General features: G+C 33.1%; 1 protein-coding gene across 2 annotated transcripts in view; it reads left to right on the forward strand.

Moving 5' to 3' along the window:
* The window catches only part of CLGN (calmegin), a 40,795-nt gene that overhangs the window by 275 nt on the left and 20,337 nt on the right, over window positions 1-20,183 (forward strand). The window contains exons 2-7 of one of the 2 annotated variants that reach the window (XM_031465641.2): window positions 2,549-2,662; window positions 9,306-9,458; window positions 11,738-11,811; window positions 12,470-12,528; window positions 15,916-16,057; window positions 19,808-19,889. In XM_031465641.2, coding sequence (XP_031321501.1) covers window positions 9,315-9,458; window positions 11,738-11,811; window positions 12,470-12,528; window positions 15,916-16,057; window positions 19,808-19,889 — 501 coding nt within the window. In that variant the 5' untranslated portion in view covers window positions 2,549-2,662; window positions 9,306-9,314. Of the gene's footprint in view, window positions 1-2,462; window positions 2,663-9,305; window positions 9,459-11,737; window positions 11,812-12,469; window positions 12,529-15,915; window positions 16,058-19,807; window positions 19,890-20,183 lie in introns of those variants that run through there. The other variant, XM_064493977.1, reaches the window with a different exon arrangement.

The raw sequence follows: 20,183 nt of genomic DNA on the forward strand, positions 1-20,183 counted from the left end.
TCGGGGATGGGGGTGCCGCCAGCGAGGTTCTTGGGCGGGAGTGGGGAAGCCAGCCCCGGGCGGCGGGAGTTTGATGCCACCTCAGGTCGGTTGGGTCCTCCAGAACTGCTGTGCCCACCTGCTGCGCAGGTGCGGGGAAGGCCGGGCGTCCCCCCGCAGCCCGGCCCGTCTTAAGCGGCCCCAGGGAGCCGAGGCCGTTATTCCAGCGGTTGACATTTCAGCCCCGTTCCACTCTCGAGCCGGGCTGCCGGCTCCCGAGGGGTGGAGAGGGGGCCCGGGTGTCCTCGGCGCTGCTCGCCCCGCCGGCTGCTTCTCACAGAAGCTCGAACACCACCCAACTAGGCTCAGCTTATCCCACCCCCGCCTCTGTAAAGGCCGAGGGACCTAACGTTACCTCACAGCGGGGACGCCGGTGCCTCGCGGCGGCTCCCTCGAGGCGCTGCCTGGAGCCCCGCGTGCTCCGCTGGGGAGGGAGCCAGAGGGTTGTGTTGAATCCGACGAAACCTTAATGAGTAGAGACTCATTATCGCCGAAAGCCTGTTTACGATCAGATACCTTAGCTGATTTTATTTATAGCATTGGCCCAAGCAACGAGGAGGAAGCGTTTTCTTGGAATTTAAAAGCGAATGGCAGCAGATACACATTATTATATATAAAATAGATAAACAGCAAGGATTTACTGTATAGCACAAGGAACTATATTCAATATCTTGTAATAACCTATGATGAAAAATATGAAAAAGATTATGTAGGTATAATTGAATCACAATGCTGTACACCAGAAACTAACATCGCATTGTAAATCAACTATACTTAAATTAAAAAAAAAAAAAAAAGCAAAGTGCGAGGAAGCTCACCAAGGGGAAAGTAAATCGAATGACAATGGGACGAACTCTGAAATTAGAAGAGTTAATTTATATTGAAAATTTTTGATGCGTAAGAGCCATTAAAACCCTGATCTAGCCTCATGATTGTGCTTGCTTTAAAAAATTTACATCACTCTAGGTCATTTAATCACTCTAGGTAGCCTTCCTTTTGGCAATCATTTGACTGCTTTTCAGTTTACAGTTTTGCCTTTACATAAAATTGGTTTGACTTTCCAGTCACATTTAGGTCTTATCCCTAAATCCTTAGAAGATAGTCAATATTATTTATCTAGTTGATAAAGTTAATTATTGTGTGTGAATGGTGTATGTTGATGGATCCGTAGAAATTGAACAGTGCTATTTAGTAGCCTCATTACTTGTTTTCAGTACCTAGTAAGTTTTAGTGCTCTTATCCAGAAAGCTAGAATTGTCAATTTTAATGGACTTTTAGATCATCTAGCTTAATCCTTTCACGTGACAAATGAAACAAAACAAAACAAAGACAAAGACAAAGATAAAGACAAAAAAACAGGCTTAGAGCAGTTTTAACCCCTGGCCTTTTAAAAATAATACTGGAATCTTGGTGTGATGGTGCCAAGCTCAGTGTACCTTCTATAATATTTTGTAGTTGAGCTCCTAGTCAGCATGACAACTAGAACTTTTAAATATTGATTTTTCATACACTACTTTTGAGGCATAATCGTGCTGAGTGAGTCCTCAGCCATTAAAACTGGATAGCTGAAAGGCATCTCAGTTACAAGAAAGCATATAGAAAAGCATGAATATGTTAATAGGTGAGTGTTGAGAGTGAAAGAAATGAGTCTTTTAAAAGGGAAGAATTTATGCTGAAAACTATTTAGCATTTTTATAACAGGTAGTAAAATAAGACTTTTGTTTGTTTTTTAGAAAATTCATGCTAGAGAGAAGGTGGAGGATAGATTGATTGGCAAGACTGGAAGTGAAGAGGCAAAGTGGGAGTTTACTAATCTTTTTCAGAAATGGTGGATTCCTAAATTAAGACTGTGGCATAGGGATAGAAAGAGACATTCAAGAAATACCCAAATGCATTTAGTTACGAATGATACGGAATATCAACAAGAAGGAAGACTTTAAGATAATGGCAAAGTAACTTGGTCAATTTAGTTGATCAGAGGTGTAGTTAATGGGAGAAGGGAATTGAGGAGATGGAGAAGGGGTTTGGGAGGAAAGACCAGGTTCAAATTAATGGAGGGCTTGGGACATCCTTAAATATGGATAGTGATTTGAAACTAAAGAGTGATCTCTGTGCTATGGATAAGATATGGGAGTCCTTAGCTAGCGTTTATAGGTAGAAGTCAAGAGTATATGTTATGTAAGAAGGAAGCCTGGGGACAGAACCGTAAGGAACAGCAACATTTACAGAAGATTACAGAAAAAGCCTGTGAAGGAGGAGGATAAAATGAAAAGAATCAAGAATAGTGTCATCGAAACCAAGGGAGGAGAGGGCATCAAGAAGGAGGCAGTCAGCAAGGTCAACAGGGAGCAGGAGGCAATAGGACTGAAAAATGTTATTGATCTTACCAACTAAGAAAAGAAGCTAGAATTGAGTACAGGAATGATAAAAATGTTAGTTTTTCCTTGCTACCATAACAAATTACAATAAACTTAACAGCTTAATGCAACACAAATTTATTTTCTCACAGTTCTATAGGTCAGAAGTCTGACACAGATCTCAACGGAGCTAACATCTAGGTGTTGGCAAGGTGCATCATTCCTTACTAGAAGCTCTGGGGAGATCTACTTCCTTGCTCATTCAGGTTGGTGGCAGAATTCAGTTCCTTGTGTTGTAGACTGAAGTTCCTATTTCCTTGCTGACTGTCAGCTGAAGGTGGTTTTCTGCTTCTAGAGACCACCCACAGGGGCCCCTTTCCTCCATCTTCAAGGTCCCTATGGTAGATGGAGTCCTTCTCACTATTCAGATCTCTTCTGCTCTCACTCACTTCCTCTTCCACTTTTAAGGGTCCATGTATTATATTGGGCCCATCCATAAACCAGGATACTGTCCCTATTTTAGGGTCAGCTAATTAACAACGTTGATTCCATCTAAAAGCCCCCTTTGCCATGTGAGGTAACACAGGATCCAAGGATTAGGGTGTGGACATCTTTGAGTCATTGTTCTCTCTATCATAGGAAGTTAAAACAAGAAGGGAAAAGTATTAACAGTTAATGAAGACAGTATTTCTAGGTGCTTCTGTTAAAGAAAGGTAATGCCTAGAAACATTTACATTATCTAGCATGTGATATAGTTCCAATAGTAAGCCTTACTGTTTATCCTTGAGCTTTCTAAGAAATGCAAGTAACTTCTTACATATCCTAAAATTTGTGTGAACACTGTAAAATTTTAAAGTGTCATAGGAATATAAAGTAATACTATAAAGTTTTTAGTTTTTTTATTTTTATGTAGCTTTAAGCTGCTTTAAAATCTTTGCTGGAAGGATTTTAAAGGCCATTTAACCAGCTAACTATATGTACATACTGTATAACTTGGATGCACATCAAAATATGGATTTTAAAATATAAACCCCACAGAAATTGGAATGTATGTGTAAGGCATGAAATATACTAAGAAAATATTGACCTTATTTTATAGGCCTATAACCTTAATGCCATTTAGTGAAGATTAAATTGTTAAACCTTCTAACCTTAGAGCCTTAATGAAAGGAACGTAGAGTTTGAAGCTAGACCTGACTTTGAGTCTTGCCTTTTCTGTTTAGTAGCATTCTGTATTCTTAAGTAAGTTACTTATCTCCCTGAGCCTCACTTTCCTTATGTATAATGGGCTACTAGTATCTTCACTACAGAGTAGCTATAATGGTTGGAATGAATATGCTTAAAACACAGTCAGTACTCAAAACAGTTCTTTCTGTTCTCCTTCTTCCACTCTTCCCTTTTCAGTGCCTTTTCTCACATGCAGCTTCCTTTGTCCTTGGCCTAAGGAAATCAGTCCTTTCCATCCCTTGTACTTCACTTTGTAAATTTCTCAAGGAGGTTTTTCTCCAACCCTTCTCCCACCATGTAAGTTCAGTTCCCCAGTTACCAACTATTAAAATTTCTTTGTCACTCATTAAAGTTTACATGTTATACCTGGGTAGTTTGTTTAATATCTGCTTTCCATCCCAGACTCTAAGCTCTTTGAGATCAGGGCCATTTATGTTTTGCTAATTACTGTAAATTCAGTATCTGACATCATGCCTGGCACATAATTGACAACCATAAGTATTTGTTAAATGAATTCATGAATGATGAATTATATTGTCTACTGACTAACCTCCCCTGAATTTCTGGAAACATGAGCTACCACAAAATTTATAAATCTCTGGTGCAGCTTATTCTGAAGCATGCTTGTTTTTTCTGTGAGAAAGTACCTGCATTTCAAATGGAATCTTGGAGCTTCTTTGGAAGGAGGCTGCTCTTTAAGATGCCACTATTACCTACCTCTTCACCTTACTTGTGATCCTTTTTTTTTTTAATGTGCTACATAGCCAGATACTTCCAAGAATACCCTTTTATTTTGGTGAAAATTTATCCAATTTTATTTTTGTGATGTGGTAACACAAAATTTTTACTTTTGTTTACTAGTAAATTATGAATTAGATTGTTAAAATGCAGCATGTCTATAGCAAGATTCTGAAATAACTCACAATAAGAGATGTTTATTTATAGATATAGAGTAAAATTGAAAAATATTATTAATTCCCCCATATTAAATTGGATCATAAAGCTGCAATTCTAGATTGTTACCTCATTTCTCTATAGAAATGCTTTAACTGTGTTAACTTTTAACAATGTTCTAAAAAACTTCAGGGGGCCAATGTTAGAAGCATTGACATAACCATTTCTCTCTCATAAAACCATAGTTAAAGACATTTATTGTGTAAGGATTCAATCCGCAAATTTTTCTAGGAGTTAAATTCTAGAAGAGGATTTTTCCCTCCAAGGATCTTGTAGACTTTTATAGACAGTGACAACTCCTTCATTTTATTTCTGGCCTTCCCCTAATTGCCTAGAACCATCTTGCCAGATTTATTGTTGCTATGCAGCTATAGCAATAAACTTATTCTGCTTGGTTGCTTAGTAACATCTATTTCCCTCCCCTCATAACCTTTTTTACTGTTATTTATGCATTCATTCATTCATTCTATGAACATATATCTGTCCCTATTTATCATGTACTAGTACTCTTTGGCTAGCACTGTGAATACAGAAATGAGAATTCTAGCTCTCGATGAGCTTGTATTTTTGTCTGTTTTTTGTTTTGTAATTTGCCTCAAGCAGTTCTTTTGGAACTATGTAGAGGTAATATAAATCTTAAATAAATATTAATGTATCATTATAATGGTTACATAACCATTATTTTGAAAATTGTGCTATTTAGTCAGTTTGAACTTGAATCTGTAGTGATCGTTTTAAAACTCAGTGCAGATTTAATTCATTCTTTCTGTAATTACTACAACCAAATAATATTCCCATATCCAGTATTTCAGCTAATCTCAGACTTCAGTAGTTTCTCAGTTTTATAGGATCTGGTGGTTTGTTGCCTAAACCATATTTTCATTGTTTCTGGGTACTTATGATTTAGAAAGAAATACCCAGTTTTAGTTACCAGTATGTATTAATTAAAGTAATACCCAAGTAGAAAATTAAAAAATCTCAGAGGCCTAACATAATTCCAGGTGTCCTGAGGAATAGATGGCTGTGATGGTTAATTGTATGTATCAATTTAACTGAACCACTGGCTGCCCAGATATTTGGTCAAACATTTTGGGTATGTCTGTGAGGATACTTTTTGACAAGATTAACATTTGATTGGGAGACTGAGTAAAGCAGTGTAGAGAACATACATAAAATCAAAGATACATGCAAATAGATGTACTTCTTCACTGCCTCCCTTCTTCCTGATGAAGGGACAAATATTTTGTGATACAGCAAACTGTATGGAGTGGGGAACACACAGGAAACTTAGAACCCTAGGCTTGCTATCTTTTATACATTTGTAAGGAGGGAACAGGGTGAGTAATAATTTTGTATATTATACCATATAAACAAATTCTTGCCACACTAAAACTGTGTAACTTAGGACAGCTACCTAGACCAATGAGGAATTAGAAGACTTGAACAACACTATAGAGCAGTTGGACCTGATAGTCACACAGAACACTTTACCTAACAATAGCCGAAATAAAAATTAATGCCAGTCTTCCTCAAACTCTTCCAAAAAATTGAAGAGGAAGGAATAATTCAAAATTCATTCTATGAGGGCAGCATTACCCTGTATCAACAAGACACTCCTAAGAAAACTTCAGACCAATATCCCTGATGAATATTGATGTAAATACATATTTTCCTTAAGTACATATGCAATATTCTCTAGGATAGACCATACATTAGGCACAAAACAAGTCAATAATTTTTTAAAAGTTGAAATTATTCAGAATGTCTTTTCCAGTTACAGTGTAATAAAACTAGAAATCAGTAGCAGAAAGAAAGCAGGAAAATCCACAAATATGTGAAAATTAACAGACTTTTAAAAAACAAAAAGGTCAAAAAAGAAATCAGAAGAAAATTAAAAAGTACCTTGAGACAAATGAAAACAAAAATGCAATAGACCAAAACTTATAGGATAGAGTGAAAGCAGTGCTAAGAGGGAAATTAATAGCTGTAAACACTTACATTAAAAAAGAAAGATCTTTAATTAACAGTCTGACTTTACATCTTAAGGAACTAGAAAACCTAAAACTAGCAGAAGGAAAAAAATAGTAAAGATTAGATAACAGATAAATGAAAAAAATAATAGATAAACAATAGAGAAAGTCAGTGAAACCAAGAATTGGTTCTTTGGAAAGATCAACAAAATTGGTAAACCTTTAGCTAGATTGAATTGAAGACTCAACTAAAATCAGAAGTGAGTGAGGAAACATTACAACCAATTCTATAGATATAAAAATATTATAAGAATACTGCTATTATTTTATGCATTTCTATTTTACTTAAATGTTATTGATAGTGAGTCTAGAAAAGCACCTTTTACTACATTATTAAGTTATGGAAGGCTCTTAAACTTTTAGAACAATGAAGCTTTTAGGGTTATTAACAATTAATAAGCAATTTGCAAATATACTTATTCCTGTGCCAATAAGGGAAAAGTTTTTAAAACTCAACCTTACTGTTACTGAGTCAAATTGATCCCTTTACACTTACTTTCTATTCCAGTTACACCTTTTCAATGACTCAAGAGAGATTAAACTCTTCTAATTAAATTGTGATTAGTATGCATCATGTTTTTTGTTGCCTGGGTGCATAAAAATGATGGTATTAACACACCTTTTAATATAGAATGTTCATATTATGGTAGAATGGTGTTAATTTTTTTAAATATGCATTTTCAAAGTAAACTTTAGAGTTGTCACCAGTGGTCTCTAGAAGAAATCAAGTCTAACTGACCCTATATTCATATAGAGATTTCATCTCATTAAAAAGAGTTAGTTGATAGATAAACAACAAGGTCCTACTGTATAGCATAGGGAACTATATTGAATACCTTGTAATGGCCTATAACAAAAAAGAAAATGAAAAGGAATATATATATATGTGTATGTATAAATGAATCACTATGTTGTACACCAGAAATTAGCACAACATTGTAAATCAACTATACTTCAGTTAAAAAAAAAAAGGTTAGTTAAACTAACTATATGGAAAAATACTTTTTATAGTCTCATGTTTCTTTTCTAAAAATAGCTTTATCGATATTGATTAAAAATAGCTTTATTTGCATACCTGCAAGTTCACCTGTTTAATGAGTGCAGTTCAATGGGTTTAACATATTTACCAAGTTATGTAACCATTTCCATATTCCAATTTTAGAACATTTTCATTACTCCAGAAGGAAACCTTGTACTCCCTAACCCTTTCTTCTGACTCCTTTCTTTAGACTATCACTAACCTATTTTCCAATATTCTATGAATTTACCTATTTCTTTTAAATGGGATCATAGAATATGTGGTTTTTTTAATGACTGACTTCTTCTACTCAGCATGATGTTTCACATTCTTGTAACACATCAGTACTCATTGCTAAATAATACTCCATTGTATGAATATTTCACATTTTGTTTATCCACTCATCAGTTGATGGATATTTGGGTTGCTTCCACTTTTTGGCTATTATTAAAATGCTTCTTTAAACATTTATATTCTAAGTTTTTGTTTGGACATCTGTTTTCGTTCTCTTGGGTAGACATCTAAGGAGTGGAATTGCTGGATCATAAAGTAATTCTATTTTTAACATTTTGAAGAACTGTCACACTATTTCCAAAGTTCATTTTATTTTCCTGCCAGCAGTGTATGAGGATTCCAGTTTCTCCACATCCTTCTGACACTTGTTATTGTCTCCCTTTGATTGTAAGCATTCTGGTGGGTGTAGAGTGCTGTATTGTAAATGCAGTGTTTCTTAAGTAGACTCGTATAGGTCTGTAGATACAGGTTCTAGAGGATCTAAGAGTTCTAAGAATTTACTTTTTAAATAATTTTTTTCATATTGTTGGTAATATAACTATACTCTGGATCATCTGGATAACTGACCACCTTATAACCAAGGACTGTCACAGTATTTCAGGATTCAGATTTACTTGTTTAAAAGTCCACTGTCAAAGAAATAAAACTTGAATTTTTAAGATGCTAATGGGAGTAGAGGAGGGTGTAATTATTTAAATAGTATTTGGCTTCTACTCATCTCAATTAATGCTGTAAGAAACAAATTTTGCAGTATTTGAATAGAGAAATGGTTATAAAATTGAGTCATCATAGTGTTATGAGGGTAATAAATGCAAAAGAAGTTTGTTTATAGCAGTCAGCCTGATTGCAGTAAACCTATATTTGCTTGATTTTTTTTTAGCTGTGATTTGATTTTAGTAAAAGATTTAACACATTACATTGTGATAAAATTACTTTTCTGGGTTTTTTTGGTGTTTATATAATTACTTGGTTTTATAATTATAAAATTTCCAATTGTATGTTTATATACACTTAAGCAACATTATAACAAAAAAGTAACTTGAGCAAACATTTAGGAATCATGATCCTTTTTTCCTTTTTTTTTTAAAAAAGGGCTCCACATATTACGAGTCTGGTGATCACTGTTATCCATATCTTTAGGTTTGTGCTGTTTGCTCTTTGCTTTTAGAAGCAGGCCTTCCTTCAGCTGTAGAATCCTGTGAGATTTGAAGTTTGTATTATCACTTATTCAAAGCATTATTTAAGTAATTTTGTTAATGATTTGTTTTAAAAGCCATCCCAGGAAAAAGAGAAAGGTATTAAGGAGAAATTATTTCTTTATAAGTATACTTACACATGTTTTTCACTACTTTGTTTTACTTTCACTGATTACTGTTAATTTCACAGATAATCAATATGCATTTCCAAGGCTTTCAGCTATGTTTGGGTCTTCTATTCATCTCAATTAATGCAGAATTTATGGATGATAGGGTTGAGATGGAAGATTTTGATGAAAGTTCAGAAGAGATTGATGCTAATGAAGATGCACTCTCCTCAGAGGTAAGGTTATTGAGAAATAAGCTTTAAGTTATTCCTTTACATAATATATAGGGGTGACTAATCTCTTAAGATCCATTTCCATTTCAGTAGTCTTTAGTTTTTACGTAAGTAGAAAAACATTGCTTTTTTCCAACTCTTTGTTGCCGTGTCTTTTAGGGTGCCTATGTACTAAAGAAATTTGTGCATGGCAACTAGCAGAGTTTTATTACTAAGTAAATACGCAGAAGGTTTTTACTGTTAAACTAGGAGTATGTCACTGGCTAAAGGGGACTAAATACTTTAGCTAAGAGAACGGTTTTTAGTCTTATTTCTGACACAGCCAGCCTTTTTCAGATAAAAGAAAAAGTAGCATAATTTTCAGTTCTTCTAGAAGTAAAGTAAGTAGCTTTTCTATATTTCTCTGAGAAAAGAAAATACTAAATAACAAGATGAATTAGAAAGGCGAGTAATGATGAGGTAGACATTTAGTAAGACTCACAGTGTTTCTGTCTCAGCCTTCAGATGTGTGTTTTGAGGTGGTGACTGATAGGAGTCTGTAAGACTTTATAGAGGTTTTTGTACATTCTGACAATCCATAAGAACTTTCACATTGAAGAATATTCATATCTAATATTGGAACAATCAGAAAATTTTTTCAGAAATATTGTTTGTGAGAAAACATTAATTATCCTGTGCTAGCTGCTGTTTAAAGGCCAAGGAGAAAAACATAGCTGTTATAGACTTCTTTGCCTCACTTCCTTTTAGAGTTCTTTATTTGCAAATGCAAGTGTTCTTTCTCCTGTTGAGTTTTAAGCTCCACAAGGACATTTCTTTTAAAACTTGGTTCTGTGATCCACAGAAAGTAAGTAGTAATCAAAGTGCTAATAGACTGACTTAGATACAGCTACTACAAGGGTTTCTGGGGATTAATACTTTAAAGAAATTGACAGATATCTACATTCTTAACTACATTTGGTGATAATTTGAAAAGATGATAAGGAATGGAAAAGGATCATTTTTAATGCTTCTAATTTTATAGCATGAATAATCTAGATATGGTAAAGTACAAGTAAAGTATAAAATGCTGGTGATTGAAAGGGTTGTCTAACAGATGGAAGCCTCTTGTGATACCACTGCCCATTTTTGCATAAATCCATAAAAATACAGACAACAGTAAAATTGTAATTCAGTACACTTCATAGGAGATTGGCAATTTTGGTAGCCGAATCTTGACCCTGTTAGTAATTATGTGGAATTTTGTTTAATTATTGATTTTCCTTCCTTAAACAGACAGGAAATATACTATTATGGAAGAGTAGGGACAATGAATACAGAAAAAGTTATTCTGCATCCTTTTCTCTTAAGACTGAGAGACGAAATCTCATAATCATATAGGTAAAATCACAAAGGCTGACTCAGAAAGGACAAAAATTTATTACTGTAGGTGAAATTTTATACATTCATCATCAATTTAAATTATCTTTTGATAATTTGTCAATAAATGTAATCTTTTAAATTCATTCATTGGTGCTTTCTGTATAGTCCAGTGATTAAGTATATAACTTTTAGAACCAGACAGCCTAGGCTAGTATCTTTAAGTCCTGTAAGTGTCTAACTGTGCAACAGTGGGCAGATTATCTTGCCGCTCTCTCACAGTTTCATCATATATAAAATGGGAGCAATAATAGTACTTCCTGCATAGAAGTATTATGAGGATTAAAAGAACCATCATATCAGCGCCTCCACCACCATTATCATCTTTGCAGTTAAGACTTACATGGCACTTGAAACAATGCTTTGTAGGTAATTGCTTTTCAATCCTTTCTTTATTGAATCTTTTTTCCCCCCTCTGGGTTCCTAATTTCTCAGAATGGTGTCATCGTTCTCTAGGCATATAACATGCAAAATTTAAGAGTTAATTTTAAACTAATCTACCTGCTTACTAAGTTTTTCATCTTATATGCTTTGGATCATGCTATTTCTTTTGCTTCTAATGATTTTTATCCCCCAATATTGTCACCTGTTAGAATCCTTTCAAGGCCATGTCAGCTGCATCATGAAGCCTTGACTTCCTTCCATTCTTCCGGTGTTAGGAGACAGTGTATTCTCTGTTTGTATATACTGTTTTTTCCATCATGTATCTCTTATATTCTGTATTTTATTTTGAGGTTAGAGACCATGTCACCTTCTATCTATATTATCTATATGTGCATTCCATACTAAGTTCTTAATTAGTGAGATTATTTAATTAAAATATTTGTAAGATGAATAACTTTAGCTTTTTAAAATCTGTTTTCTAGATTAAATATAAGACACCTCAACCTATAGGAAACGTATATTTTACAGAAACTTTTGATAGTGGAAGGTTGGCTGGGTGAGTATTCATTCAAGAGAATTTTTTCCTTGATTAGCTTTTTTGAAATTATTGGTTGTTAGCCTATGAAAATTGCTTCTACTGCAGAACTATAAAAAAATGTTAAATTGCTTTATTCGACGGTATAAACCAGTACCTTAACACATTTTTGTTATTGATAGAAATGTTTAATTTGAATTGTTACTCATTTATACAAAGAAAATATACAAATGAATTATGAATGCAAAGTGAAAACTTATTTCTTCATTTCTTAGTACAGATATTAATAAACTAATTTCAAATGACAAATTCAAGTTAATGTTCAATCCTAAATAATGGTTAAAAAACAACAAAAGTTATTATTTATTATTATGTGCCAAACACTGTCCTAAGTAGGTAGGTGAGTACTATCTTTATCTGCCTTTTACCAGTGAGGAAACTGAGGCTTATTGTACCTTATCAATGATCATACAGCTAATAAATTGCAGATTCCAAATTTAATTTAACTCTAGCCTTGCAGGATTATGTATAGACATCCTTATTTAGCCTCTAAGTATTCATTTATCTTAGAATGAAAAATGAGTGTTGGATAATATTTTGTTGTGTTTCTGATATGCCTTGTATCTGTAAATTGTTAGTTTTATGTTAATGATATACTTTTTTTCAATTTTATTTATAGGTGGGTCTTATCAAAAGCAAAAAAAGATGATACAGATGCAGAGATTTCTATATATGATGGTAAGATATTTATATAAATATCAATATAACCACTATGACCCAGAGTTCACTAGCTTTTTAAAAATAGATTATATTTTTATTAAATATGTATATATGGGGCCTGAGTCCTGCCGTCCTACTTCACAATATTTTTTCTTGTCTCCTTTCCAATATTTCTAGATGTCCCTGGGTAATCCGTACTTAAGCCACCAACTAGTGTTCTAACTCTGACCAGTTGAATTTTCATTCCTTTGCAGTTAGGCTTTTACATTTCCTGAAGCAGGATTTCCCAGGCCATAGCTATTCTCTACTGTTTCATATCAAACATGGGCCTACCTAGACCAAGTTAAAACTTTTATAGCAAGATTCTCCTAGAGAATGCAAACAGGAAATTTACGAGAGCTGCAAGAAATGTGGCTACTCCTGGAGCATGCATCTCCTGGCCTGCATCCATTATCACTGGGTCTTTAATAGGATTAACCATAGAAAGAAAAGTCCTGTGTGCAGGGGTCATATTTTCTTCCCTAACAGGACTCTCTTGGAGTATGACCAAAGAATTTCTTCCTCCTCCTAGTCTAAAACCAGCCTTCTCAGTTGTTAAATCCTAAAGCAAGATCAGCCTCAGTCAAGGTGACAGATAGGGGGAATTTCCTCTCTCAGAGGACCTCAGACCCATGAGGATATGACCTCACACTTTGACCCCACTAGGCATTACATGAGACAGACAATAAAACAAATAACAGCATGTGTAGGATGCCAGCCGTCTACTTCCTTTTCATAGTGTTCTAGTGTGAGATAAAGATCATTTCTGCATGTCTTCCTTTGTAGTGTTCTCCATCCCAACAAATCCTCTGAGCCTGTATAAGCCTGTATACTCAAACAGAACTCTACCATATGCACAGAACAGCAATACTATGTTCAGTCTAAATCCATTTAGAGAAAAGAAAAACTTCCCTTGAAGAAGCAACAAGTATACAGAGATACAATGCTACCTAAAGTGATACCCACAGAAATGTACACCATCAAACAGAATGCTAGACTTAAAACATCTGTATTTATGTTACTTTTCAGTTGTCTGAAACAACATTGGGTAGATATTTGCTTTCCATTTGTTAGAAGGATCCATTGATGGAATTTTCCTAAAATTAAGATACAGTCTATTTTATGAGTGAGTTTAAGTCTCTGTTTCCTTCCAGACAAATACGAGTCTTGGTGTTTAAATGAGTTTTCCCCAGCTTGAAATTAGAAATCAAACTAGCAAGCAAAAAACAAACTTTGTAACATCTAAGTTTTTTCTGTAGTCTTACTACCCAAATAGCCACAAAAATAATTTTTAGCATAATAAATTTGGTGTGGTTGGTTGACTGTTTTTAATTTCTTGAAAGCAACTTTGAAAAATATGAAATCCCTCAAAGTTTCAGGTCCTGAAAATGGCATTTTGTGTATCAGTTTTAGGAGTGTTGTTTACATAGTGGTTACTTGAGACCAATATCAGTTTATTTGCATGAATATTTAATATTTGTAGTCTTTAATCACAGCCTCTGTCAAGAGCCACTTGAGTAAAACTAATTCCTAGGTTTTCAGGAACAAGCAAATCTGTGTAAAACATTGTGTGCTGGGGAAGAAGTTTGCATTTGGAGGAGACTTATGTAAAATTTTGAGATTAAATTATTAATAAAAATATAGAGGTTTAATAAATCACCACTTCTTTAAGTGACTAACTCTCGGATATCTTATAAAATTGTGTGAATTCTTTTTGAAATTTCACTTACATTAGAGTTTATATAACCTGGCATTGTATAGAATTTGAGTAAATAGTTAATGAATAGTTATTGTTGATTTGAGATTGGGAAAACTTGTCATTGAGGTATAATCACCTTGTCAGAGGTTTTCTAAAATTAAAGTAGTGCCTTTAGATAGTACCTTTTCATAGCTAATAAATGTATGCACAATTGCAAAAAAGGCAACATAGTTTTAAAAGTCCTTTACTATCAATATCCTGAAAACCCTAGAGTTGTTACTTCTTAAAAGAAGACCTTTTTGATTTGGTCAAACCACAGGTTAGTAGTGATAATACAATTTATCATTCATGTGAGAGAAGAAAAACCAAATGAGTTCATCTTTTTAAGAAAAGTATGGTATAACCAAGTTAGAGGACAAAAAGGAAAAGAAACCTGAAAACTTCAAAAAGTGATTTTTTAAAAGACCAATAAATTAGGCACAATGATAGACCAAAAAACACCCCTCTCTGATTCATAAGTCTGTTCAGGTTCTTGCACTGTTGTTTTTTAGGAAGAAAAAATATATATAAAATACATTAGTAATTCAAAAGTGCCCATTGATATTTCATGTTGGCACAATTCCGGAAAATAGCTAATTTTCCCAAAATTGAGTTTTCTTGGAATAGGCAGTACCTCTAATTTTCAAAACTAGAACATTTTATACAAATTAAAGTAAGTTAACTACTTTGTTTGTTTAAAACTCTTACTCTTTTAGAGTAAAGGAGGAGAGTCAAACCTACAGCTTTTGGGCTGCAGGTAACCTCCACCTAGCTTTGCACTGTATGCAGCCTGTGATCTAATTTCAGGAGCTTCCTGATCTTTTTTTTTTTTTTTAATTTTATTTTATTGAGTTATAGTCAGTTTACAATGTTGTGTCAATTTCCAGTGTAGAGCACAATTTTTCAGTTATGCATGAACATGCATATATTCATTGTCGCATTCTTTTTCATCAGAGCTTCCTGATCTTAAACACGGGAAATTCCAGCCCAGAGAGGGCCTACCTCAGCTTTGCTGTGCTACAACCTAGTGCTTATCCCAGCGCTGTGTGCTACTTTCTTGGCCAGAAGTTTTGAGAACTGGTTGGCTTAGCCTGGGTAGGGTGTTCTTTGGGCATACAGTTTTCAAAATAAAATTTAAATCCCTATGATAACTTTTGCAAAGTAAGAAAAGTAGCTGATGAATACCTTAAAAATAAATAGACTGAGGCAAACTGCTCATTTTGTATTAAGGATGTACTTTGTCTCATATGTAATTTTAAAGTATCTCATTTAAAAAATACAATGTTGATAGATTCTATGAAAAAAATCACATTTTGTAATTTCACTGATTTATAAATCTTTTAGAGAAATCTTAACTAAGCCAGCTAAGTGCCTTAATCAAATATTGTAGTGTCTGTTATTTATTAGTTTCCAAAATTTTAGCTAAGAAAATGAAACCATTCTCTGATAAGAGAAAAAAAAAAAGAGCAGACATACATACAGGTGCAGATATTATTTCCTGATTTAAAATCTGGTTTTATTTTTCCCAAATCAGCCTTCATGGAAAAATCTTGTTGGTCACCCCTGCTGATAAATCTTTTAAGTCAGTATTTTTTATTTTATTTAATTTGCTTTGTTTTATATTTTAGGAAGATGGGAAATAGAAGAATTGAAAGAAAACCGAGTACCTGGTGACCGAGGACTGGTGTTGAAATCTAGAGCAAAGCATCATGCAATATCTGCTGTATTAGCAAAACCCTTTGTCTTTGCTGATAAGCCTCTAGTAGTTCAGTAAGTTTTTAATATTATGTTTTTAATATTTTTTCTGACATTTATATTTTATGTAATTTGGTTTCTGAATATAGGTATAATGGGTATAAAATGGGCAAAAATTCCAGAATTTACTTTTCCGTATTATTTACTTAAATACACAATGTGTGTATATACACAAACAGCCTCAGGTTTTGAGTGAGTGAAAAGAAGGTTAGTTGAAAAATTATATAATATATGCTATAATATGTAACATTCCACTGCAGTAAACTGTGTAATGCATACTAAAATCACCATTTTAATTTTAACTCTTTTCTTAAAATTACTTGCTGTTAAGATATATAAACATCATTATATTCAGAATGTAACCATAAATATTGCTGTTAAACCAGTGATAAGATTCAAAGGGAGCAAATTTATTTTTAAAAGGAAATGCGCTTTTAAAGGGCACACGTTCTCACAAGACAGTTCTCCCCTCCCATGCAATGTGACATAAACTAGTTTTATTGTGATGTTGTTTGCATGTGTAACTGTCATAAAATCAAGTATAAATTCCTCAAGCTTATTTCACCTATAATGATATAAAACCATAGTAGATCTATATGAACACAATTACAAGACCAGTGAAACTCAAAACAAAGAAAAGGAAATGTAGAAATGTTACTTTCTACCTTATATCAAAAGATTGTCCAAAGTTAATTACAGTGTAAAGAAATACCATTAACTGTAAACTTATCACTTCAGAACCCCTTCAGTTTTTTGTTAACATGTTAAATATGTTCCTACCTGGTTTAACTAAAATGGCATTTTGTATTTTAGAAATTTAAAACGATATGGCATTTGGAGGGCAGGGTATAATTCAAGTGGTGGAGTGCATGCTTAGCATGCAAGGTGCCAGGTTCAATCCCAGTACCACCTCCAAAAATAAATAAATAAACCTAATTACCCCACATACACACACACAAAAAGCTTAAATAAATAAATAAATAAAGTTACCTAGAAAATGTGAAGAAAAAAAGCCAATATGGCATTTGGTATAATCAGCTTAATTTTTCAGTTGTAATGCTTTCTTTGTCTCAGTTGCCTTGTTATTTCAATAAATTTAAAATATCAAATAATATCAGAGTATACACCCATTTAAACAAATTAAAAATACTGTAAGTACTTACAGGGATTAATATTTGAGCTCTGTATTATTTATCATTATTCAGAGTTTGGTTTCTTTTTTCTTGAAAATTTGAAAGTAATCTTACTTGTTGAACTTGGGTGAATATAATATTTTCTATTTTAATTTTTTGTGACTTGAATGAAAAGGTAAAGGAAAATAAATTGAGTTTAATTTATCCAGGGTAAAATGAATCAAATTTGGTATTTTCAGAAAGTAGAAATCACTGCTAGACAAGTAAGCGAAAGATAGCTTGCAAGATTAGAAGCAAAGATTGGATAACAAGTCTAAAAAATTATTAAAGCAATTATGAAATTATTATCCTGAAAAAAGAAAAGGAGAATCAAGAAGAATTGAATAACAGTCTTTGATACGCTTGAAAAACAATTCATAGGATAGTGAATATTTGTATTTCTTAATATCGATAAATAAAATGAATTTAAAAAATGAAATGGGATAAATGAAGAAATTTTGTATTAACTACTATAAATACTATAATTTTACTCTAAAGCTGCTTTTCCCAAATTATGTACATATTAATATGCATTATGTGGTCATATAAGTTTTAGAAATTAAGAGTATCTAAACCTTAGAGATAAGGAAGCATATTTGTCCATTAAAGACTGAGAAGTTCTATGTATAAAAACCTGTTTTTAACTTGAATATTGTGTTTCTCAAACATATTTGACCACAGAAGTTCAAATATATACAACAATAATTACTATTTCATGGGACAACTTAGGAAATGATAGTCTAAAGAAAATAGGGTTAACATATACTCTTGCATTCGTCCTTATTTTTCCTGTGATTTAAGATTAGCAGCTGTCCAGCTCTATGACATACATTTCATTGATCCTTGAATCCACTGTGACTATTTATACTAGGCACAAGATAATGATTTGAAAACTTTTGAAGTTTGCAGTGTATGAAATAGACATAGTGATTGAATCTAGTCATCATAGGACAGCAGAGCTATGTTTACATGTAAAGAAACCATTTACACAATGGTTCTTTCTAGTTCTTATCTTTTCATAGAACCCTTTGTCTTAGATCACCTATAATAAAGTTGTATCTCTTTTTATTTTATTTTACTTAGAATAGCGAACATTTACTTTTAATTCAGATTGTGCACCATTTCTTTTACTTTATAGTCTTCAAAGACGTGTTTCATGAAAAAAAAGTTTCTTACCATCTACTGCTTAAGGTATTGATAAGGCTTTGAAGAAAATAAAATTTTTTATTTAGAGAATGAAAAAGAACAAAAGAAAACTTTTCTTCTGATTATAACAGAAGCTAATATTTTTGAGCATTTATTTGCCCATCATTCTGCATGACAGTCTCTAATCATCATAATAGTCCTTTGAGGTGTAGCTGTGGGCAGTGTCCTCCCTACATTATAGACAAGCAGATAGATTAGAGCTTTAATAAAGTGCCTTTAGCCAAGGTGTCACCAGAGTCAGTGGCAGAATCAAAAATAAATCTCAGGTCTTTCTGACTCCAAAGCACATGTTTTTAACCACTATTGTAGACACCTTGAGATATAAAGCAGGGTAGGAAGTAGGAAGGGGAAATCACCATAATCTCCAGCAACTCAGAGATGTTCACTTAGAATTTTACTATATTTTCTCTATTCTTTTCTATGCAAAATACATATACTAGTTGGGCTCAAATTGTCAAAGTTTTGTTTTTTTTTTTTAACTTTGTCATGAAAGTTTCTTCAGAAACACTTTAAAACTACAGTCCTTTATTAAAATTATCAATATTTCTGTTGCTTCTCTGGTTTTCATCTCTTTTTGTTTTAATTTTTTAAACCAAATCATAACCTTTTTGGTTTTCACTTTGATGGCCATTTCCTCGTTGATTTTTGTCATACTTAATTCACCAATTTACTGAAAATCTCTTCTAAATATTGTTCACTAAGTCTATCTCATTGCCTAAACAAGACAACAATAACAGAACTTTTACTGAGAGTTAGTGTTGTAAATCCATGAAAAGACTGCCATGTCAGTACACTCTTTTAACTGTTACACTGTATTTCACCTGTCTCCTGGCTTTTAAGATCTGAAATGTTTCATATTATTGACTAAGATTATGAAATCTCTTTGCTGGTGGTATTTAATGTACAACTTACTTAACATGGTTTAGGTATAGCTGAACTAAAAGACAAATTAATAGTGAACTGGATATCTAAGATCATTAGCAATTTCTTAGAAATCTATATTGTAGCTATGATCCCCATACTCTTTGTTTTGTAGTTTATAAAGAATATGTATAGTGCATACCTTATTTCAATTTGAAGTTTCTTGTTAACAGTTTAGTCAGAGTAGCTATTCTTAATTCAGCAGTTTTGATAAAAAAAATTATTTCCACAAATTGGTTGGCTTTTCTATAGCTGATTATAATCATTCTATTTTTAATATGTCAAGGATGTGCATAGAAAAGGCATTTCTTGCTTATTCCCTATAGGTTGTGGATATTCTTTGTATGAGCTTTCTGGTAATGTAAAGTGTTTATGTTTAAATGAATTAAAAGTAATACATTAGATTTTGAAGAACAATTAGTATTTTTTATTTATCAGCAGTATGATTCTTTTTCCCTTCATTTAGATATGAAGTAAATTTTCAAGATGGTATTGATTGTGGAGGTGCATACATTAAACTCCTAGCAGACACTGATGGTTTGAATCTGGTATGATATTTTAATGTTTAAGAAAACATTGTTAAAGTTAATAAGTATTTTTAAGGAGTAATTGACACAACTGAAATTTTCATTTTCAAATGAAGTAAAAAATAACTTTGAAAATTTTAATTCAACATGAGTTTATATAGCTTTTACAGTGTGCTTTCAAGTTTCGTACACAGCTGTTACTTGATAGCCATCAGTTTTGTAATCTTTGGCGACATAAAAAAAAAGTTTGCCATGTCTAAATAAAAAATAACATGGTGCTTACAAATGTCACTGAAAGATCAGCTTACAGTTATT

This window comes from Camelus dromedarius, chromosome 1 (assembly GCF_036321535.1).
Source record: "Camelus dromedarius isolate mCamDro1 chromosome 1, mCamDro1.pat, whole genome shotgun sequence".
Taxonomy (NCBI): Eukaryota; Metazoa; Chordata; class Mammalia; order Artiodactyla; family Camelidae; genus Camelus; species Camelus dromedarius.